At 48.1% G+C, this 24,562-nt stretch overlaps 1 protein-coding gene across 14 annotated transcripts in view; it reads left to right on the forward strand.

Annotated features, from left to right (window-relative positions):
* Nucleotides 1-24,562, forward strand: part of TSNARE1 (t-SNARE domain containing 1) — a 684,473-nt gene that overhangs the window by 397,410 nt on the left and 262,501 nt on the right. For 12 of the 14 annotated variants that reach the window (XM_037891908.2, XM_043539008.1, XM_043539016.1 and 9 more), the window contains one exon: nt 12,297-12,464. In XM_037891908.2, coding sequence (XP_037747836.1) covers nt 12,297-12,464 — 168 coding nt within the window. The remainder of the gene's footprint in view (nt 1-12,296; nt 12,465-24,562) is intronic. The other 2 variants (XM_037891914.2, XM_037891916.2) reach the window with 1 other exon arrangement.

The following is a 24,562-nucleotide window of genomic DNA, read 5'->3' on the forward strand; positions in this document are numbered from 1 at the left end:
TGATTGCAAATATACATTTATGACAGAATTTGCCTATAATCTTCAGCTCCTCTTTCTTGAAATCTCCAGTGTATCAGTAATAACTATATTGTTGTTGTTAATGGAAATGAGGTTTATATATTTTTTCTTTCTTTTGTTGTTGTTTTTGTTTTGTTAAACTTTGTTGATCTTGTACTGAGAGTTGCCACCCACCTTGTTTGTCTGGATGCAAATCCACACTGTTGTCATGTGTGACCCTGTGCATGTCTCTAGTGCAGCATCATGCTGCACACAAACATCATGCCACAATCACAATAAATGTTTATTAGCTCTCCCTAGAGGGCAGATTATTCAGGTTCATTTTGGCCCTTTTCTACCTTTCTTTGAAACATGCTTTGCAGACCTCTGAAGGAGATCAAAGTCTATACTAGATAAACTGTTGGACTGTTCCTATCTGGCAATGTGACACTAAGAACATCCCAATGCCAGAGGGCAAGGGGGCTCACTGGCTATTGGGTAATGAGTTTCATCTGGTCTGATCAGTTCAATGTACCCCAATTCATTATTGTTATAATCTGTATCTAAAAGGTGTCATAATATGTCATTGGAAGGTTCATAGTTCACTAATCATTAATATTCTTGACTGTTGTATGTGCCTGGTATGTGTTAAGAGTTATGGATCTATTGCTGGAATTATGACTGAAATGTGTTTAAACCAGGCAGGTCGGGGGGGGGTTGGTAAACAGGTCTGACCAGGTCTGGAATAGAAATGAAGCAGGATTGACCAGAGACAATGAGATTGCAATGTTCATGTGTGGTAAACAAAACCATCAACGCTCACAAGGTGGTTGGGTGTTAGCATGTCTGGACCAACTTGATCATCAGGCAAAGACCATACATTGGCATGCCAGATAAACAAAGCTACCAAACTAAAAAGTCGGGGAAGAGACAGCATGGCTAACCCCCAGCAGGAAGAGGAATTTTATTTGAGCTATAAAGAGAGGCGGGGTCTGAGCCTCAAATGATCAGCAATTGAATCAATTGATTGTATACTGCTGTATTACTGTATTATAGAAGTGTATTGTGCTAGATCTTTTGTGAATGCCTGCAACAGACTGGTTATTAATATCATTTTAAAATGCATCTATTACCACTATAGGAAGGATTAAGAATACTCATTGATACTATGCCTAAATAGTGTGGGCAAACGAAAGAAGAAACAGTTCCTACCTGACAGGTGGGAATGTCACAGCTATCTACCTGTCTCCAATGAAATTAAGCAAGGTGTGACCAAAAACAATGGAAGCCCCATTTGCATAGAAATTAGCAGGGGGATGGGAAGGCTACAGGAAGGGAAGAACAGCATGAGGTGATCCTGCCTCTCATAACAAGGAATTTTGGGAGACATAAGCGAAAGCCATTTCAGGCCTCCATCACTGAGCAGATGAAAGAGGGGAGAGTTCTTGCAAGTTGAGAAAGAAGGGTCCTTCAGTCCAGGGGGAAGGAGGGGGCTAGAGTCTCTGGGAACTGGACTATAGAATGAGGGGAAGAGATCCCCTATGATCTCTTTCATCTGGGAGACAAAGGATGTTCTTCCACTGGAGAGGTCCTTGTCAAAAGGGTGGTCAGCCCTTTTGAGTTATCTTGCTGGAAGCATGCAGTAAGGATTTTACCTTGAACCCGAACAGTAGTGTGTTAAATTAAGTCTTAGCCATTAGAAACCCTATTTTTGTTTTGTACTTGTAATTCTTTGTAGCTTCATGCCTTATACTTGAACCCACTTAATCCCTGCTCCTTTGTTAATGGAATTGTTTATTTTTATTATAAACTGCCTCAGTGCTGTGTTTAACTTGCCGTTAATATTACCTCCAGTTAAAGTAATAAACTGCTGTATATGGTGACTCTTTACAGCAGCAATGTACCTTATTATTTCCCTGGGTGATCCAGGAGAGGGCTGGACACTTCAGGGCAGGCGTTGTAGGGTGCTTTGAGCAGGGGGTTGGACTAGATGACCTCCTGAGGTCCCTTCCGACCCTGATATTTTATGATTCTATACTTTAAGAATCCCAGTGCAGTTGAACGATACAGAGGCTGTGAAATGGGCAGGCTTTTTTCATATGTCAGTCACATGTTAGCCTTGGTGCTCAACCCTTTACAATAGATACTTATGTTGAAAATATTTAACTATCGAAAGTATGGAAACCATTCATATAACTATGTAAAGTATGAAAACATACATCAAAGGTTGGGGCAGTGAAGCTATGGCAGCAGTCAGCAGAAAAAGTGTTAAAGGTCTTTATTCCCAAAGAGGCTTTTATATGTCCTCCTGAGGTCAAAGTTGTTCCTAAGGTGACTGAGAACTCTGACAATTTGAAAAAGCAGTTAATGGCTAATAATTATGAATTCTTTCACTGTGCATCACAGAGAACGTAGCCCACCAATGCATTTGTTTGGTGCTGATATATAATGCCATGTGCGGACTCCATTTTGCATAAATACTGTTAGCATGCAGCAAATCTTGTCTTGGTCATTTATTCCCTCTCTTAGATGGGAAAGGACTCACTTGGAAGAAGAGGAGTTGTTTCCCTTTGCTTTCCCATCAGCTTCCTCCTGCTCTGTTTTAATCCCCCCTCATTCACTCCAAGGATACTATGATCAGCAGGGTTTTTGTGGCTGTGCTGAAGGTGAATCTCTCAAGGGCAGGGCATTTTCATTCATGGACCTTTGTCTTTTGAACTTCCTTCCACTGGAAATCAGGCTGAGTTTGGTTCTTACCCCCGTTAGAAGCCAAAGAAAGATTTTCCTCTTCGCATTATAAAGGATGCTACCAAAGGAACTGGTGGCATTCTTCCTTTTTTTCATTTTCTTCTATAATCAGTGTCCAAACTAACCATCCGAAAGCATGACTCTCTAATGGGAGGTGCATAGAATGTGGTTCTTCTTAGACAACCATGATGCTCCTACTAATCCTTGTAATTGGTACCTAGATACAGAAATGATGGCTGTATGAGAAATTCAGAGAGGGAGCCTGTAAGTGGAGTGGTTTTCTGCCTGTTCTCAGGTTACAGAAGAGATGTACTGTACAGTTTTCGGCTGTGGCGTCTGGAAAACTTTGCCAGTGGGCAGAATGCTGTGGAGTCTAAGAATTATGAGGCTGTAATTCAGACAGCCAGGAAAGGGCAGAAACAATTTTTAAAAATGTGATGCTGTGCAATAAAAAATAACAGCCAACACACATTTATGCCAAACCTAGGAAACATTTGTCTGTGTTGTTTTGCATATATACAGATGCCGTCTGAAGCTGGTGACAGCAGAGTATCCGAGTTTGGGTGTGCATGGATGTTTGTGATCAAAACTTTGCTCGTTAAATGAAATGGATGATTTTAAAATTACTATGAGCTTGTGGAGAAGGGAATGTCTATGCCTCTGCTCATCATTATTATTCCACTTCACACACATTGCTGCAGGACCGTCTGTTGGCACTGTAGATAAACCCTCTAAAGGGAAAGAGAAGACTGGAAGTAGAAGCGGGCAAAGCTTTTCTCTTACAGAGCATGCCTAAGGATTTAGTGATAGTTACAGGTAGGTACAAATAAGCAGGTGATAGTTACTTTGAAAGGTTGTACTGAAGACTCAGCTCTCTCAATATCTGACACAGGTGTATGCCATCATTTCAGGGAGCCAACACATGTTGGTGTGAGGGTGAGTACAAGTAAGACTAATTATTCTTTGAGGGAGTTCTATCAGAAGAACTCTCCTTTTAGATTTAGGCTGACCTGGGTCACCCGAGGCTGCAAAGACACGCTATCTGTGAAGAGCCCTTTTGATTCAGATTGCTGAGCCTCAAAATAGTGGTTTATTTCTCCTCCACCTGAGCTGTCACAGGCACATAATTTAACTCATCCAAGCTCAAAGTACAGTAAGCTCAGCTAGGGAATGGAAGAACCGTGTGAGGTCAAGATCTCGAGGGATGGAGAGGTAATAAGCTCTTGCAACAAGAGAGAAGAAAACAGTAGGGGAGATGAACTAGCTACTCTGCTACCAAGTCTCTTCCAGTGCCAACAGTTCCACGAGACTAATAAGCCTGTCTATAGGCTTCATGACCTCAGCGATTAGAAGGATGAAAAATGCTAAACACAAATATAGATGTGCTGAAATACGAACTGATATTACAAATACCTCCCACTATTTCACTGTCCCTATAGCTGCAAGTACTGGCATATAACAGAAAATCAGTAGAACTGATAGTTTATTTTTTGCTTGGCTTTGGTTCCATCTCATTCCAGTCGAAACTTGACCAAGTGTTGATAAGAAAAACAACAACCTTGGAAAGATCCTAGTTACAATAAATGTAAAGGCACTACAGACACAAATACAGACTCTCTCTCTCTCTCTCTCTCTCTCTCTCCCTCTCTCACACACACACACACACACACACACACACACACACACACACACACACACACACACACACACACACACACACAGTTTATTCTCAGACTACAGTGGTATATCATAATCATATTTACATAGTTTAAAAAGTTGGAGTGATTTCTGTAATTGTGCTTGTTGAAGCTGCAAGTACTATAGATAGAAGATATATTATTTAAAGCAACTGTAGTTTAGGAGCTGAAATTAATGTCTCTAACAGTGTCTAATAAAGGTCATGCTGTGTGGGAGAGGAGGGCATGGAATGGACACATTCTGATTGGATTTTTTCCCCCCATTGACATGGTAAAGTACCTCTCATAAGATAACGGAGCTCTGGTTACCAATCACTGCTACTCTCTTCTGTGTGAAAGATAATGCAAAGTTGTAATATCACTATTTCACTTCTCTAAAAGATTTAGAAGTCCCAGGCCACTTGTTTTGCAGCTGCCGGAGGCTTTTCTACCTGTAATTGCTTTGGGCTTCTGCTTGACGAGATACATCTATAAATCTTTCTGAGTTTGCAAGGTTAGTTGTTTTGGAAGGATGGTTTGAGAAAGATTATATAATCTAATTTGTGTCTTTTTAATGTAGCTATATATTGCAGCTGGGAAGACAGAGCTGGTTATTCCACGTCATTTTTGTTCATGCCAACATATGTACTAAAAATTCACCAGTAACATTCCAACACTGTAACTAATGGTATTGCAAGTGATGGTCTTTTGGGCCAGTGCTGTAAAGCATTTTAGTGTTCTTTAATGGAGGCATTCTGGCCTCATTATTCCAAGTACAATTAAATGTTAATCTTCATGCATGCTACTGAGAGTGGGATTATCCTCATGAAGGTTAGTCCGTCTCTTTAGATGTATACGGGTACTGTAAAGTAAGAGATACACATTTCTACATTGCTGTGTTTGCAGTTTGTGCAAATGCTACAGCCAAAAAGTTCCCTAGATGAGATGTGATACCTTACATGAAGAAAGGTAGGTGTGTGGATGATTCCTTATTGTGGTCGTATTCCTGCTAGGGGTACAGGAAATCCTGAGGAGTAAAGGAGGGAGAGCACCCCAGTTTGGTTTATAACCTGGTGTGTGCAAAGTTCCCACTGCATTACAGATTTACGTGATTGTGAATGGTTGTCATGGACCAGCTTGCCATTTGTAGTATTCAGTTTGATTATGTGAGCCAAATTCTCCTCTCTGTTACATGGATATAAATCCTGAGTGATTCTGTTGAAATCTGGCAAGTACAGCGTGCACAACAAGGCTAGGTATTGTTATTATTACATACAGGACCATCCTTAGGATTTATGGGGCCCTATGTAGTATTATTAAACCAGTGCCCCTGTGCCCGATGGCAGCCCGGGCTCGCACGTGTATTTTAAATAAGGGTGGTCTTTTGAAGGATTTATTTTAAAAAAACCTGTATCTGAAGATCCAAGCATTTAAGGCTAAAGATGAATACTCAGATTGTTCATCTAAAAATGTTTGCAAGAATTTTTTAGAGTTGTTATTTTATAATCTTCAGCAACACACTAATGAAGTATTTTTAAAGCAAATTTTAAGCGAAGGTCCTGTAGACGAACATGTTCCAAGTAAATATTACAGTCCTGCACACCTGGTTTTGTCAGTAAATTCAGAAACTGACAGTAAGTAGTGGGGGTTGCCAAGTGCTTGTTAAATGGCTTCATTGCCATGTGAGGTTTCAGAGTAGCAGCCATGTTAGTCTGTATTCGCAAAAAGAAAAGGAGGACTTGTGGCACCTTAGAGACTAACCAATTTATTTGAGCATAAGCTTTCGTGAGCTACAGCTAATTAACTTAGGCTTGAATAGAGACTGGGAGTGGTTGAGTCATTATACAAAGTAAAACTATTTCCCCTTGTTTATTCCTCCCCCCCACACCCCCCACTGTTCTTCAGACGTTCTTGTTAACTCCTGGAAATGTGCTGGAAATGGCCCACCTTGATTATCACTTCAAAAGGTTTTCTCTCCCCCCACCCCACTCTCCTGCTGGTAATAGCTCATCTTAAGTGATCACTCTCCTTACAATGTGTATGATAAACACCCATTTTTTCATGGTCTGTGTGTATATAAATCTCCTCACTGTATTTTCCACTTTATGCATCTCGTGAAGTGAGCTGTAGCTCACGAAAGCTTATGCTCAAATAAATTGGTTAGTCTCTAAGGTGCCACAAGTACTCCTGTTCTTATTACCATGTGAATGGCGCTTTAACAGTTTCAGTGTTGTGATAATAGGTGTGGCAGGCTGGAGGCTTTTCACTTTTAAGTACTAGATCCCCTCTGGAGGAAGATTCACCAGGCTGCAGCAGCCAGCTGTGGTGGGAGCCTGCAGGAAGGGTCAGAACAGGGATAGAAAGAGGCAAGTATGCCTAAGGACAGTCCTGATTACATAAAACTGGGTTGGGTTTGAACTGATGGCCTAGAAATGAAATGGCTCTGTATACCATTAGTTAGGAACTGGCCACTAGTGGAGCTGGATGTCAAACTAGTGGCATGGAATGGCGTGGGTCATAGTGGTGTGATCTGGGATAGAAAAGGCATTTTCCAACTTCCTATGGGACTTGAATACACCTGATTATGAGGAAAAAGAAAAGGAGTACTTGTGGCACCTTAGAGACTAACCAATTTATTTGAGCATAAGCTTTCGTGAGCTACAGCTCACTTCATCGGATTCATTCCGATGCTGTAGCTCACGAAAGCTTATGCTCAAATAAATCGGTTAGTCTCTAAGATGCCACAAGTCCTCCTTTTCTTTTTGCGAATACAGACTAACACGGCCGCTACTCTGAAACCTGATTATGAGGGCAGCTTTAATTATATAAAGTGTGTGTGTGGATAGTGAAGAAGTTGTGGAAATGTTACCTGTGTTTCCCCTGGTCTTCCAGAATTAGGTTGCCACTCCAATTGTAAGACCTGCTTCCCACAAGTTCTGAGGACACTGACAGCTTTGTCATAACCATTGTAATAAAACAAAATTAAGCAAGTGACAGAGTTTGGCATGCAAGGCCTCTTAATAGCATCTCCGTCTATTCTCCCACCTATTCAAAAAAGAAAGCTGTGAAAGACAGCAGCCAGAGTTGAGATCATGTGGACAAGGGAGCCGTGATATTTCAAGGATCCCTTGTTCTGGAGACAGCCAATGGAGAAGACTGTGTTCACCACTGACATAATGGAGTATGATAAACTGAATTCACATTAAGCCTAGTTAGGGTTGAAAAGTCAGCAAAATATCAGCATGCTATAATTTTATTAAGATGATGTTGAAGTAAAAAGAAAATGGTACAGAGTTTAAGCATAGAAGTTTCTGGTTATTAGTGAATAAGGTACAGATTATCAAGGGGTGCAAACACATGTGTGTGAGCTTCATCCTGTGCCTCAGCACTTCCTGGCCTTTCCCTCTGGTACCTGTCACACTGTTTTGTCTGTTTCTTTTAATTTCCAGTAGGAGCAGAACTTGTAATGAGCGTCAATAATAGTGTCTTGAAAGTTAGATGTGTAAAAGAGAGCTATAGTTTTGAGTCACGGACAGAGCAACTGTTCTTGGTATGGGACATTCTCTGGTCCTCTAAAGATATGCTGTGCAGGATCTCTGGTGTACAGTAGATATGGGAGCTGTAAGGTTGTGCTTTGGGGCGGAAAAAGAGAGGGCATATAGTGTTAGGTGGCTTAACTTTTCATTTCCGTGCTTTGATGATTTGTTGTTTTTGTCACGTGGCTCGTGTGTGGCAACTTGAACCATTTCACAATTAAGTTTTTGTGTATTAGTTTCCTACATGTTTTTTTTCCCCATTAAAATGTTTAAGCAGCCGAATGGGGGTGGAACTCCGTGGAGGTAATTTCTGGGGCTGTGTCACAGAAGCGCGGCCATAGGTGCTGGAACTAGGGGTGCTGCAGTGCTCTCACAGCCCGTGGCTTGAAGTGGTTTCCATCATATTCAGGGTTTACAGTTTGGGTCAATGGCTCTCAGCCCCCCTGAGTGCAGTTGCTGAAGTGAAGATTTTATCTGCTAGAGAAGTACAGCTACTGACAGATTTTATATCCAGCCGGACAGATACAACTTTTTCTATCAAGAACTGCACATTAAACCTTATTTGTAGGATAAAATCTGATAAAACTATAGCTGCAGGCAGAAGAGATTTTATCCTACAGAGGAGATTTTATCCAATGGAGAGAATGTGCCTTGGCTACTGTTCGTTCATTAGTTGTCACATATGTTGAATAACAACAAAAAACGACCCTTAGTCCTAAACAATTGTTTTCAAAAACTACCCAGCACATCACAAATACTGAACTTTTTCACCTCTCTACCAATACCTTTGCAGATACAATGTTTGTTTTAAAGATACACACTGGCAGAAGACTGCCACAGGCAAACTTCAAGAACAGATCAACTTCAAGCACTTCCTATTAAAAAATTATAAAAAGAATCTAAACAACAATTGCATAGAAAATTCAGATAGCATAGAATCTGGCACCATTTCATACTGAAAAGCTACATATGTATAGAGGAAACCAGGAAATTATGCCTCATTTTAAGCCCATCTCAGATTGCAACTTTAACTATGGAAGATCAACGAGTGTCTCTGTTATAACTTTGTTGATTATAAGTGTAACATTTGCAAATACAGTAACAAAAAAAATTCAAAATGTAAAGGAAATACAAGAAAAACCCAATTAAAATACAATTTACAATCCAAAATATTAAATCAAATTAAATTTCTTTACACATTTAAATCCAAGTCCTTGTTAGCTGAGAGTTTCCATTTGGTGCTGCTTGAAAACAAGGGGTTTGTTCATTCAACCCATTGTATGAGGGCCACATACTACATCAAAATAATCAGCAAAAAATGGATCACAGTAGCCAGCCATAATGACTCTATGGAGAGTGAACACAACTCCATTTTTGTGTCTTGCAGGAAATTATAGCCAGCACGCATCCTATTCTTTCCTTTAATACAGGATCACTCATTCATGTGGCTTCTTTGCAAGATGTCCAGGAGACAGATTCACAGAGCTGTCTTCAGTGACTCTGAAGTTAACTCATGTCACCAGTCTGTTTAATAGGAAGAACATGAGTATATTGTGCTTGGACCATAATCTATTTAAACACGTCAGTGCCCATGCTTTTTAAGGAGATATTGGAGCCATATCTGTTATTGTGGTAGAGGTGGATTATTGTGGATTTACTTATTTACTTATATTGCAATACAGCACCCAGAGGCACCAGTCAAGACTGCAGCCCCATTGTACTGCAAAACTGCATAGGACGACATGGACCCTGTCTCAAAGAGTGTTAACTCTAATTTAAGACCAGACACAAAAATGAGTGCGTGTAACAAATAGGGAGTAGAGGAAGATAGAACAAGAGTAACAATGAGAGGAACACATGGTTACATAGAGTAGCTATGTGCATAGTTTGATGGTGCCAAGTCATCTGATGTATGTTTGTTGGGGTGGTGGCTTTCCCCTTGATCCTGTACAGCCACTTCTGGAAAACACCGAACAAATTTGATGAAGGCGGTATGAATTGTGTTTGGATAGCCCTGTGAAAATGTGACCGTGATGACTGTGTGTGCAACTCCCATTAACCTTAATACGTGAGACGTTGCTGAGTTGAGAAGAGACCTTCATAGCTACAAGAGTTGCATTAGGGTACTCCAGGGTGTTTTATTGGTCGATTAATACGTACCTCAGGTCGTGTAGGCAGTCTGCCATATGCTTTCAACTGTCTGACACTTCTATTAGTGGACCAATAATACACCCCCTGGAATGTCTTAATGCTATTAAAATGTGGCTTGGTAATTTTAAATGCATTTGTAAACCTCATTTTTGTGGTGAGTTTCCTTTTATAACATATCCTTCCACTCCAGAAAATAGTTCTCAGGGAAGGAGAGGAAGAAATAATGGAAAATACTGATGGCAAGAATCTCCTTCTCTATTTATAATTTTGGGGAACATTGTTTTTTGAATGTTTCCCCCCCTTTTTATGCATACAGATTGATTTCCCCAGCCAAGATTTTCGAAAATGGGTGCCTAAAGTTAGATTCCTAAGTCCATATTTATGCACCTAAATAAGTGGTCTAATTTCCAAATGCCCTGAACATCCAGCAGGTCCAACTGAAGTCAGAGAGCCAGATGCACAGCATTTCGGAAAATCCAACACATATTAGATGATGAAATAGGACCTTAAGAGTTTGAGTATAGGCTCCCATTTTGAAAGTCTTGGGCCCTGTATTCCCATCTCTTTGTTCACCCTTCACACTTCCTCCAAAAAGCAGAGATAATTTTACAGGTACTGTTTTGCTCTTCAGGCACATACCCCGTGGCTGGGGTCATCATCCCTTTCAAGGTGACCAGACTGCTTTCTTAATGCAGTTTTTAAGACCCAATTTTGCAGGGTGTTGTGCACCTCCAGTGAGCTGCTGAGAGTTCTTGATTCTCATTCATTCAATGTAAATTGAGGGCAATTGGCAACATTCAGAACCAGGACCATTGCAAAGTAGGAAAGTATTTCCTTCCCAAACCCAACCCCTGAGAGACACTTGTGGCTGAGGTAGCAATCACCACGTCTTCCTCCAATTTCATAACATTGCAAGCAGCTGGACTGCCATTTTAGTTTAACTTTTGATAAGCGAAACTGGGAGCAATGCCAGTTCGATGGAGCTACTTACGTGCTTAATGTTATACCATGCGGAGCCTGAAATGCTTCCTAAAACCGAACACCTGCTGTGTGAGCCGCCAGTGAGTTAATTCAAAAAGCAAACCAAAATGGAACCATGGGTTGCCCATAGTGATAACTGTATTATCATATTGCTGTTGCAGCTCTCCTTCCTACTCACGTCAGGCACACGGTTCGTCACTCTCTGATAACTCGTGTACTGTAAATTAGATCATAAAGTCTTCAGGGTAGGGAATTTGCGTATGCTCTGGTAAAGTGTTGAATACACTGTAGGGTATCGTAGACTTAATAAGTAATAACAGTGGGACTAATGTGCTTAAACTTAAATGTGTGCATAAGTGCTCTGCAGGATCTGGGCCTGTATGTTGAGATATATATGATATGATATATGATGAGAGAGATGATGTGGCGAAGGCATTGGCCTGGGTCTCAGGAGATCTCAGTTCAATTCCGAGTTCTACCAACACTTCCGTGTTACCTTGGCCATGTCACTTGACCTCTTCAGTTCCCCATTTATAGAACAGGGATAATTCTTCCCTTCTCCTGCCCATCATCTGTCTCAACGGTTCACAACATGTGGCCCATGGTCCACATGCAGCCCAATTAGCATACAGCTGCAGCCCAGCTCTGTGCTAAAAAAAAATTAAAAATTTGCCACTCTGGTCTGGCAGGGGGCAGGGCTGGCTGAGGGGGAGACAGCGTCTTGCAGCCTGCACCAGTGTTCCTGCCAGCAGGAGGCTGGTGAGTGCCGCAGTGGGGCACGGGGTGGTAGAGTGGGTCTTTGGGTAGGTTGGGTGGGAGGCTCTGGAAACCAGGGGGTTTGCCCCAGGTTTTAGGTGGGGCTCCACTCCTGGCCCCTCTTCTCAGGTCCTGGCTGCCAACCCCGCTGGGTGCTCCGCTCCTGGCTCAGTGCTCAGGGTCCTGGCTGCTGCCCGGCCCCACGCAGCCATATTTGGGGTATAGCTGCCTGGCCCACACCCAGGGCTCCACTCCTGGCCCCACTCTGGGGACTGTGGGCAGTTTTATGGTGCGGGGACACTGTGGTTCTCAGCCTACAGTCCTCAAAACGCATCCCAAAGGCACTATATCTGGTACATGGAGCTTTGTTTTGCATAATCTGCCTGGTAGGTAAAAGCAGCAACCGTGCTGTCAAATCTAATCCTGCCTTACATCCTTTCTCCCATCTCAGCAGAGTCCCAAGACCCCCTTCTCCGACCTGGCTGATGATGAGAAGATTTTTAATGGAGGAGATGGCATGTGGCAGAACCAGAGTCAGGATCAAGCCCTGCTCTCGGAAATCACAGAAGAGGACCTGGAGGCCATCCGTCTGCGGGAAGAAGCCATTCAGCAGATTGAGGTCAGTAGCCTTCACTACCAGCTGGCTTGGAAGTGGGAGTGGTCACTAGCTTAGCCACACGGTAGACACTCTGAAGAGAAGACGACGTTGGTTTTATATTCTTGGTGTTGTGACACCTCCATTTTGGGAGCATTTTCAGGTGTATATTACAGTGGGAACATGTAGAGCAGGGAAGAATTACAGTGCCATATAGTCACTGGTGAAAGTTAAAGGAATTAGTGTTTAGGATTAAATGTTTTTAAGCATATAGTTTGTCTCATCGTCTATCGTGCTGCAGAGTCTTTGGGCTCAGTGCTGCAGTGCCGGTTCAGGCAGAGCTCTCTTGTGATCAGTGATAGCTTTGTGTGCATACAGATCAGAGGATCAGACCCAGTGGATGAGAGACATGGAACAGATGCAGTTTACTGGAATTCTTTCTGCTGTTGGCTGGTTGTCACACAGCTTATATACAGTGACTCCTCGCTTAACGTCGTAGTTACGTTCCTGAAAAATGCGACTTTAAGTGACACGATGTTACGCGAATCAAATTTTCCCATAAGAATTAATGTAAATGGGGGGTTAGGTTCCAGGGCGTTTTTTTTGCCAGACAAAAGACTATATATATAGTATATATAGTATAAGTTTTATATACAGTATACACAGTATGTTTTAAACAATTTAATACTGTACACAGCAATGATGATTGTGAAGCTTGGTCGAGGTGGTGGAGTCAGAGGGTGGGATATTTCCCAGGGAATGCCTTACCGCTAAATGATGAACTAGCACTCGACTCAGCCCTCAAGGATTAACACATTGTTGTTAATGTAGCCTCACACTCTGCAAGGCAGCACACATGGAGGGAGGAGACACAATAGACGCATGGCAGTGGCTGCAAACATTCCCTGCGGAAACTGAATGTGATGATGAACCCATGCTATCCCACTGGAGCGCACCACTCCCGCCACTTTCCAAAGTGCAGGGGTGGTGGTGGTGTTGCATGTGTGTGTGAGATATCCAGTGAGTGTGTGTGAGAGAGAGAGAGACAGAGACAAAGACACACACCGTGTGTGTGACAGAGAGAGACAGACACACACCGTGTGTGTGAGAGAAGCGCATTGCCCCTTTAAGTATGCTGACCCAACTCTAAGTACACTGCCTTTTTAAGTAGATCAGCAAGTTGAGATAGCAGCTGCTGCCAGGAAACTCCCTCCATCCTGAGTCCTGTCCTATCCCCTCCTGCTCTGTGAAGATGGGGTACAGGAGCGGGGTGGGGGGGACACACCCAGACATCAGCACTCCTCTTCCCCCTCCCTCCACAGCAAGCAGAGGCTCGGGGAGCATCTCCAAGGCAGAGGGCAGGAGCAGCACATGGCAGTGGGGGGGAGGGACAGCTGAACTGCCCGGAAATTGATAGTCTGCTGGGTGGCTGCCGCACAAGGAACTTAGGGGAGCGGGGAGCTAATGGTGGGGCTGCCGGCCCACCCTGGTTCCAAGCCCCCACCAGCCTGCTCCAACGGGCTGCTCTTCCTGCCAGCAGTGGACAAAGCAGGCAGCTGCCAAACAACGTTATAAGGGAGCATTGCGCAACTTTAAACGAGCATGTTCCCTAATTGATCAGCGACATAACAACGAAACAACCTTAACTAGGACGATGTTAAGTGAGGAGTTACTGTACCCAGATATGTTGTTGGATGCTAGGTTGAACAATCCACCTTACTCTATACATACACCTACTTCCTGCTTCCTCTATTTCCATCAGCAGTCAATGCCTAATACCAGTGATCGTGCAAAATAAAATACTGTAACCCTCCTACCTTAATAATTAAATATTTTGCTCTTTTATGTAAGAATCCGTCGGTTCTTAACGTAGTAATGGTGAAGGAAAGGAATCAAATTACCATATTACAGGCTTATTTTTTACTAAAAAAAAGGCAGCACAAAGGTTTATAAATATAACTTCAAAAAGCGCCAAAAGCTTTTTTTTTTTTTTAAGAGATATGACTGAGTCATGTATACATTTTTTTCTTTTAAAAAAATCAGTTTTCACTTTTGGAATACTCAGTTGCGTGAATTTAACCGATAAATGAATGAGAACAGAGAACATTTCCACTCACAAACTTACGCACGGTTAAACTAAGGGTGAACCTAAAGATAAGATTTCAGAATAAATCAGAACATTTGATTAAGAAATACATGTTATTCTCTAATTGAATTCAGCTATTTTTATCAGAATGAATTTGGATATTAGCATGTCAAAAAGTGTTATGCAAATCAACAGTGCAAGAAGAGGACAAAAGTTCAAACTGTGATCCAGTACACTGCATCTTTGAGAAGGGAATATATGCTGCTTTTAAATAGAGATAAGAATTAGATGTGATTCAGTGTTTTAAATGGGAGACTTATTTTGTCTTTTAGGGGTATATCTCCCCTTATGCACACCTTGCCTCGGCTCAGGTTGGTTGAATGGTGGTGCTGATATCCAAGATACAGAAAGTCATTGAATATTTTTGTTCCCTGAGGTGAAACTGTAAAAGGTTATCCTCCATTTTAGCATCTGTACCTGTCTGTAAGTGTGAGTTTGACAGCAATATCCAGTGAAAACCTCTGCTGGAATCTCTCGTGGCTGAGCCTCTTGCAGAGCCATCTATAATGTGGTTCACTGCAGTATGTTGCATATATTTGTACTTTGGGATGTTGCTGCTCTTAAGTATACTTAAGTGTTTATTTTAGGTTGTACTGGTAAAACCATCTTGGGTATTGTATACAAGTAAACGCAAATTAAAATATCCCCAGTCCAATGACCTGGATATTCCTTCTGTATGTACAATTTACAATAATAATAGTATTGATGAACTGAAGGGATAAAAATGATCCAGGATGGACTCACCTGAACAAGATAAATTTACAATGTCTTGAAGATAGTACAATCCTAAAAAGATGCTCACAGATGTCCTAAAAGCACTTTTTTACAGAAGGTGGTCAACAAAGTGAAAAGGCCCAGCCTTCCTATCAAGATGTAACATTTAGAAAGAGACCAAGGACAGTCTGGCTGATTGCAGCTGCCCTGTTGGGGTAGAGGATATAGAGATTCATTCGGGCATTTGGGGCATATGTCAATATTAATTTCACAGGTGCTGTACGAATACTTTGCACTCTGCTTTCTCCTGTGTTTCAGTCCTGGAAAGCATGGCTTCTTTTTTTTGGAGGGTGGAGGGGACATTTGATATCTAAGAAGCATGGATGTAATGGTGTTTTCCCAGGAAGTGGTAGAGATGGGTCATATTCTTGAGACATTATTGAGAGAATGTAGCAGCTTCCTTTCCCTATACATGTTCCTACCGTCTCCTGCCCGGCACAGAAGACATTGTCACTTCCCTGTAACTGAAAATGCTAGATGAAAGCTTCCTGTGCTGAGCAGATGGAAGATGCCCAGCAGGCGTGGAAGACTTCACTCCAGGTGCTACAAGGTTGTTAAAAGTACACAGACATAATGCACCTTTATTTTAAAATAAGATTTTTATTGATTTTGTAGGCTTTCCAAGTATGACTCCCACCTAATGTTAATTCCCCATTAGCTAAGTGTTCGATAATTCACTCAGCCACTTTGCATATGGTGACAGGGATTCAGGTTTCTGTTTCTTAAGAATCTGTTTTTCCACTGACATCACAACCGAAACCCACTTTGCATTGATAACTGGTACTGTACATTCATTCAGTGACCTTGCAAGGGCTACACAACATACGCATTCTTGCATACAGAGCTTCAGAGATTCTTTAATTAATAGGAAGAGGGTGAAATATAAGAAAATTAGCATCGTGTATTATGTCTCTCCATCATTATGCTGCATTAAGCAGATATTAAGCAATCCTTCAACCTATTTTAAAAGAAATGTGATGAGAATGATATGGACATTTTGAATTGTGCCTGTGGCAAATTGCTGGCACTACTCTGATGGATCTCGCACTTTCTCTTCTTGGGGCGAGGGTGGGGGGAGTGTTCAGGGCACCGTTTCTTGCCCCTGAACTGGGGTATTAACTGCCCCACTAGTATCATAGAGGAGGGGAATGGAGAGGGAGGGACCCGGGCCCGCCCTCTACTCCGGGTCCCAGCCCAGGGGCCCTAGGGATAGTGGTAAACCACTAGAACTAGCGGTTCCTTCCCCTGGGCTACTTCCCTCTCCTGCCCTTCAGCTTGTGGGGCTTCCTGCCCTCTCTCTGCACAAACCAGGTGTCCCTTTCCTAGGGTCTTGGTCTTCTTAGCCCACTGCAGCACTTCTCCAAACTCTCCTCTGCTTCCCTCCAAACTGCTCTCTACTGCCACATCAATCCACTCTGCTTCAACTCCTCCAGACCGCTCTCTGCTCCAACACCAATCCACTCTGCTTCAACTCCTCTAAACCGCTCTCTGCTCCAACACCAATCCTCTCTGCTTCAACTCCTCTAAACCGCTCTCTGCTCCAATGCCAATCTGCTCTGCTTCAACTCCTCCAAACCGCTCTCTGCTCTAACACCAATCCGCTCTGCTTCAGCTCCTCCAAACCGCTCTCTGCTCCAACACCAATCCGCTCTGCTTCAACTCCTCCAAACCGCTCTCTGCTCCAACACCAATCCGCTCTGCTTCAACTCCTCCAAACCGCTCTCTGCTCCAACACCAATCCGCTCTGCTTCAACTCCTCCAGACCGCTCTCTGCTCCAACACCAATCCGCTCTGCTTCAACTCCTCCAAACCACTCTCTGCTTCAACTCCTCCAAACGGCTCTCTGCTCCAACACCAATCCGCTCTGCTTCAACTCCTCCAAACCGCTCTCTGCTCTAACGCCAATCCACTCTGCTTCAATTCCTCCAAACTGCTCTCTGCTCCAACACCAATCCGCTCTGCTTCAACTCCTCCTCTTGTCTGATTGAAGCAGGGGGGGAGGGGTTATCATGTAACTGGCTTCAGGTGCTTTAATTGGCTTCAGGTGCTTTAATTAATTTATAGCAAATTTTCTTCCCTCTGCAGGGAAGAAGGCTCCCTTCTGACACTCTCCTGCTGCCCTCTGGCCTGGGCTTTCCTTGCTTTTTGCCCCTGCTTTAGTTCCCCTCCCCCCCCCCCCGACCGGGCCAGACGCTTTTTCTTCGTTTTGTTTTTTTTTGCTGGTATTTTTTTTTTTTTTGCTGCCGTTGGAGTGCTGGTCAGCTGCCAGCTTGCCTGCCAGCCCCCCCACACCTGCCCTCGGACGCTGCTACTGCTTCAGCTGCAACCCCCAGAGGAGGGGGGGAGGACTGCCGACCCGCTCCCCGGAGGAGGGGAGTGGACGCCCCCAGAACCAACCGTTTTGCTGTTCGTTTGTGGACCCGCAATTAATCGTCTTCTTATCTGCTTGGCATTTTTGGAATGCTCCACAAAGACTGGGAGAGAAGACAGCCGACAGAGGAATCGCCCAGGGAAGCTACAAATCATCATGTAGGGGGCCGTAAGACTGAGTAACTTTTGAACTGTACTCTCGTGTGGGGGGAGTTTGACTGTGTCTTAACTGCGTTTGTAGGGGCACAGGGGGTGTGGCACGGAGCTGCCCCCCGATCCATCGGTGCCCCCCCCAACACTACTACAACCGTCACGGCCTCCCCGCCGTCCGTCCCTGCTGGCAACTTGCCGTCTGCCTCTAGCCTCAACTGCTTGCTTTGAATTCCATCATCTGGACCAGACACAACAGCCAACCAAACGAGACTCTTTGGATAAATGCGCGTGGGTCCGCGTTCCCCACCACCACCCCCGGACTGCCCACCCCACAGTTTGCCCCTACTACCTGACCCCAACTCCTCTTTCCTTCCCCTGTCCAGTCTGACCCATTTGCCCCCCCCCCCCCGCCTGCAGCCCAGCATGGAGAAGTGGTTAATCTGTTTCCTCCTCCCCCCTCCTCCTTCTGGTGTCTCCCTGTCTCTCCCTGCTCACGATGGCGGGGAATGGGAGGGGTGAGGCCCCTCTAACAACCTCAGTTGCCCCTCGCCCACGCCCCCCACTGCTGCCAAAACACCTGCCACCGCCCCCACTGGGGCATCGGCAACCGGAGGCACCGGGGCGACTATTGCCGCTGCTACGCCCACCGCCCCCCTCGATTCTAGGAAAGCCCCCCCGGTTAGCCGGAAAGGCCTGGGTGTGAAGAAGGGGAAGGGCCCCGCCACAACCACCAGGCCCTCCATGGCAGAGGCTGCCCCCACCGCTGTGGCCTCGTCATCGACCATGGTGTCCCTCCCTGCTGTTCCCTCCACCAGCTCTTGCGAGCGTCCCTCCCCCGGCCCCCAGGACGTATGCCCGGGCGGTGGCAGCCCCCCCCCCCCCCCCCCCACCTGCCGCCTCGTCATCTCGCCAACCCACTGCCTCCGCTACCATCAATAGCGGCCGGGGCCCCTTTCCCACCATGACCAGGAAGCATGGCGTCTGTTGCCTCCTGGTGCCCGCCTCGCCCCACGTGGAGACATACGTGCAGGCGTCGGCGAGGGTGGTAGGACCCACGGCTATCGTGGCGGCCTCCAAAATGTACGGGAAGGTCGTCTTTTTCTTAGCATCGGAGGCTGCCGCCCAGGAGGCGGTGGAGAAGGGCCTGACGGTGGGGGGGGTGTTTGTCCCCCTGGAGCCGCTAGAAGACCTGGGCGTCCGCCTCGTCCTGACATCCGTCCCTCCTTTTCTACCCAGTGCTGCCCTGTTACCCGCTCTCTCCACTCTGGGGAAACCCGTTTCTGTCATCAGCCCTCTCCTGTTGGGCTGCAAGGACCCCACCCTCCGTCACGTCCTTTCGTTCCACCGGCAAGTGCAGCTTTTACCGCCGCCGGCAGCGCGTGACAGAGAGGTGCTCGAGGGGTCCTTCCTAGTCCCCTACCAGGGAGCCCGCTATCAGGTCTACTATTCCACAGGAGAGGCCCAGTGCTACCTCTGCCGATCAGCGGGGCATGTCCAAAGAGACTGCCCCTTGGCCCGGCGGGGAGGGGCACCCGAGACCCCCGAGACCCAGCAGGACATCGGCTCCGTCGTTGCCGACGCCCCTGGCCGCCCGAGATCTGAAACCACCTCTCCTCCTGCTCGATCCACCGCTGCTCCTGCCCAGGCCCAAGAGACACCTCCCCTCCAACGCCCAGACGAGCGAGGGAGCCCTGCCCTTGCTGTTAACAATCCAGCAGAGCCTATGGAGGAGGGTGCAGCAAAGATATTACCGGGCATAGGAGAGGACCGCCCCAAGGAGAACCCCTCCCCCATGCTGCCTCACCGTTCCCCCCCCCCCCCGAGCCCCTGAATTATCGCCTCTGCCCCCCGACACGACCCCTGCTAACCAGCCCCCAGACGATGCTATGGAGGGCTGGACCCTAGTCCAGGGAAGCGAGGCAAGCGGAAGGCTCGAGCTCCGCTGCACCCATCCGATGCGGAGGCCCCCCCGGAAGACCAGGAAGGGAGGCACTAACACTGAGCCTTCCGCTATGCCCACGAGTGAGATCCATCCGCTGGTGTCAGGAGGGGAAGACAAAATAGCACTGGAAGGTAGAATCTCCCCTCCACGGGAGACCCTCCCCGCCGAGACTCCTGAGGAAGCCCCTTCTGCCCGAATATCACCCGAACCCCCCGCGAACCCCGAAGCGACAGTCGTAGCGGTCGCGAGAGGGGAGCCCCCTGGGTGGCGGAAGACGAACTCTCCTCCATGTATGAGGAGATCGAGGCCCTAGGTTTGACCCCGGTCACCCAGGGAGAGAATGACCTACTGCCGGCTGGCCTCGATCTGGGCAACCTTACCCCAGTCCCTCTTTCCCCATGCTCCCTCCCCCTAACCGCCTTCCCGGGCGAGCACCCTGCAGAAGGTGGTCCACCACCTGCTGCCATGGCTGCCAAATCCACCACAGAGCCTGCGCCTAGCATCACTGGGAGCCCCCTCCCCACCCCCTTAACCCTCGAATCTGTTCGGGAGGCACCACCTCTTAGCTGCTTGCCTCCCGAAGCCCAGAGCCTCGCCTCTGCCCCCGCCCCCACCCCGTCCCTGCCCAATCCACCTCTTCCTGAAATGCTATTGTCGCCCCTGGGGTTATTTCCTTCCCGTTTTTTGCGGATTCTCCTCAAGGAGCAGCCTTTGCATCTTCCTGCCGCGACCCATTAGGAGCTGCAATTTTCCCTCCGCCATCCTCTTCTACCCCAAGGCTTGAGACGGACCTAATAACTTTAGCCTGTCAGATGCCCCGTCGGTGGTCCGCACCCTGCCTGCCCGCCTCAGCGGACCACGAGGCTGCACCAAGAGCCCCACCAGGGAATAACCCGGAAATCGCAACCCCACCCCCCCATGAGCTGTGAAAAGCGTTGTGATAGTTTTTAGAAGACATCCGTGGCTCCCGCAACAGGGTACAGCTAGCTCTCCAGCTATGGGGGGACTTTGATCACATCCTCCAGGCCACAAGGGCCCTTATAAAGGAGGGTAAAGGGAAAGGAAGGCAAGGTGCTGCGGCCTACGGGCGGGCCCGCAGCTTCCGTGACGATTTACTCACTTACGGGATGGGTCACAGATTGTTGCGTGACCCGCCGGGGGCTGCGAACACCACCACCAACAAGGAACCCCCACCCTCCCAGCCCTCCGCATGACGCCCCTCATTATTGCAACCTTGAACACCAGGGGCTGTAGGATGGCTCTCCGCAGGTCCCAGGTGCTCTCTTACTTTCGGGAAGGGGGGTACTCTGTGGTTTTCCTGCAGAAGACCCATACGTGTCCGACCGCCGAGGACAGCTGGCAGCTGGAGTGGGGGGATGGGGTCTACTTCAGCCACTTCACGATTCGACAAGCTGGAGTGGTGACCCTGTTCTCCCCCAACCTACGGCCCGAGGTGCTAGGGGTCACTGAGGCTGTTCCGGGCCACCTGCTGCATCTCCGAGTCCGTATGGAGGGGCTCATGGTCAACCTCGTTAACATCTATGCCCTGACAACGAGCCCGAAGCGGCCGCAATTCTATCAGCGGGTGTCCGACTTCCTCAGCACCCTAGATTCTCACGAGTGCTTAGTCCTGGGAGGGGACTTTAACACCACCCTCGAGGAACAGGACCGCTCAGGGGCCGAGCTGAGCCCGGCCGCTGCAAAGATTCTCCGAGAAATACTCGAACATCACTCCTTAGTAGACGTCTGGCGTGACCACCACCCAGATGACACTTCCACGTTCACCTTTGTCCGGGTGGAGGCCCATCGGTCACACCACTCTCACCATAACAGCCTCCCTCCGTGCAGAGAGGCCGGGGCCGGCCTATTGGCACTTTAACAACAGCCTGTTGGAGGATGAGGGCTTCGTGACGTCCTTCCGGGAGTTTTGGCTGGCCTGGCGAGAGCAGCAGCGTGCCTTTCCCTCGGCGCGGCGATGGTGGGATCTAGGAAAGGTGCGCGCCAAGCTCTTCTGCCGTGACTACACTCGGGGCACCAGCCGACAGAGAAATGCAGCGATAGAGCAGTTGGAACGGGAGGTCTTAGAGATGGAGAGACGTCTGGCCGCCAGCCCCGAGGACCCGTTCCTCTACGGAGCGTGCCGGGAGAAGCGGGAGGAGCTCCGGGCCCTCGAGGACCATCGGGCCCGAGGTGCCTTTGTTCGATCCCGCATCCGCCTCTTTCAGGAGATGGATCGCGACTCCCGTTTCTTCTATGCCCTGGAGAAAACGAGGGGGACCAAGAAACACGTCACCTGCCTTCTAGCAGAAGACGGCGCCCCCCTCACGGATCCGGTGGAGATGTGTGGGAGGGCCCGTGACTTCTACACAAGCCTTTTCTCCCCGGATCCGACCGATTCTGGTGCTTGCAGGGTGCTCTGGGAGGAACTCCCCACGGTCAGCGTGGGCGACCGAGACCGACTAGAGCTGCCTCTCACCCTGGCCGAGTTCTCGGAAGCCCTCCGTCGCATGCCCACCAATATATCGACGGGCTGACGGTGGAGTTCTACCGCGCGTTCTGGGACATCCTTGGCCCAGACCTAACCACTGTCTGGGCTGAGTCTTTGCAGGGCGGGGTCCTCCCTCTTTCGTGCAGGCGAGCAGTGCTCGCCTTGTTGCCGAAGAAGGGGGACCTCCGCGATTTACGAAATTGGCTTCCCGTCTCGCTCCTTAGCATGGACTACAAAATCGTAGCGAAAGCAATCTCGCTGCGGCTAGGGTCCATGATGGCGGACGTGATCCACGCAGACCAGACCTATACTGTCCTGGGTCGCAGCATTTTTGACAATCTATTTCTAGTCCGAGATCTTTTGGAACTCGGGCGTAGAGACGGTCTGTCGTTCGCCCTCCTGTCTCTTGATCAGGAGAAGGCGTTCAATAGAGTGGACCATGGGTACCTCCTGGGCACTCTGCAGGCATTTGGATTCGGACCTCAGTTTGTGAGTTTTCTCCAGGTGCTGTACGCTTCCGCGGAGTGTCTGGTTAGGCTCAACTGGTCCCTGACCGAACCGGTCAGCTTCGGGCGAGGAGTACAGCAGGGGTGCCCCCTCTCGGGCCAGCTGTACGCTCTGGCGATTGAGCCCTTCCTCTGTCTCCTCCGCAGGAGGTTGACGGGGTTGGTGCTGCGGGAGCCGGAGCTGCGGCTGGTCCTGTCGGCGTATGCCGATGATGTGCTCCTCATGGTCCAGGACCCGGGCGACTTGGCGCGAGTGGAGGCTTGCCAGGCCATCTATTCGGCAGCCTCCTCCGCCCGAGTCAACTGGGTCAAGAGCTCTGGCTTGGCGGTGGGGGACTGGCGGCAGGTGAGCTCCCTCCCACCCGCTCCTCAGACCATCCGGTGGAGCGCGGGTCCACTGCTCTACCTAGGTATTTACCTTTCTGCCACGCACCCTTCTCCGCCGGAGAACTGGCAAAATTTAGAAGGCGGGGTGATAGAGCGGCTCCGGAAATGGATGAGGCTACTCCGATGTCTCTCCCTCCGAGGGAGAGCACTGGTGCTTAACCAACTAGTCCTATCCACGCTCTGGTACCGGCTCAACACCCTGGTCCCAGCCCCGGGTTTCCTGAGCAACCTCCGGACATCGATTCTAGAGTTCTTTTGGTCAGGAATGCACTGGGCCTCTGTTGGGGTTCTTCATCTACCCCTGAAGGAAGGAGGGCAGGGCCTGAAGTGTCTGCACACTCAGGGCCATATCTTCCGCCTCCAGGCCCTGCAGAGGCTCCTTAATAGTGCAGGTAGTTCGACGTGGAGCATATTGGCGTACGCCTTCCTGCGCTGCTTCCAAGGGCTCCGATACGACCGGCAGCTCTTTTATCTCTGTCCGAGAGGTTTTCCGCGAGACCTCTCCGGGCTGCCGATCTTCTACCAGGACCTCCTCCGGACCTGGAAACTGTTTTCAACGACCAGGTCCGTGGCGGCCACCGTGGGAGCAGATCTCCTCATGGAGCCCCTGCTACACAACCCCCAGCTCCGTGTGCAGGCGGCGGAGTCCCGCTCGGTGCGCCAGAGTTTGGTCCTGGCGGAAGTCACGAGAGTCGGAGACCTCCTGGACTACGACTGGGGAGACTGGCTGGATCCCCTGACGCTCGCTCGGCGCATGGGGCTCTCCAGACCTCGTACACCCCGGCGCGTACTTCAGGAGGTGAAGGCCGCCTTGACGCCCACTGCTCGGGCTTATCTCAACCGAGCCCTGCGCGAGGGCGCACCCTGCCCACCCTCTACCCCAGGCCCGCAGGACCTTTCAATTGGGCCCCTACCCCGTAGATCCTAACAAACCCCTCACCCTTTCACTGCGAGCCGGCTGCATGAACTGCAGCTGGTCAGCTTCCAAATCGCTCCACGGAAATATCTATACACACTCACGCTTCACACCCTTCACGCCCACACTCTAGTGTCCCACCCCGATACAGAGTGGCGGGACCTCTGCCACCTTTGGAGGGTGATCAACCCTGGTGGGCCAGCCTGTATTCCACTTTGGTCCCGAGGCCCATCGGGGACATTAGTTGGCGGCTCCTTCACAGACCTGTGAGCATGGGCGTGTTTTTGACACGGTTCACCCCCATCCCGGATACTTGCCCTTTTTGCAACGTGAGGGAAACCCTGGCGCATGTATATTTAGAATGTGCCAGGCTGCAGCCCCTTTTCCGGCTCCTCACGAATATTTTATTATGCTTTTGGCTACACTTTTCCCCTCACCTT

This window comes from Chelonia mydas, chromosome 2, assembly GCF_015237465.2.
Source record: "Chelonia mydas isolate rCheMyd1 chromosome 2, rCheMyd1.pri.v2, whole genome shotgun sequence".
Lineage (NCBI taxonomy): Eukaryota > Metazoa > Chordata > Testudines > Cheloniidae > Chelonia > Chelonia mydas.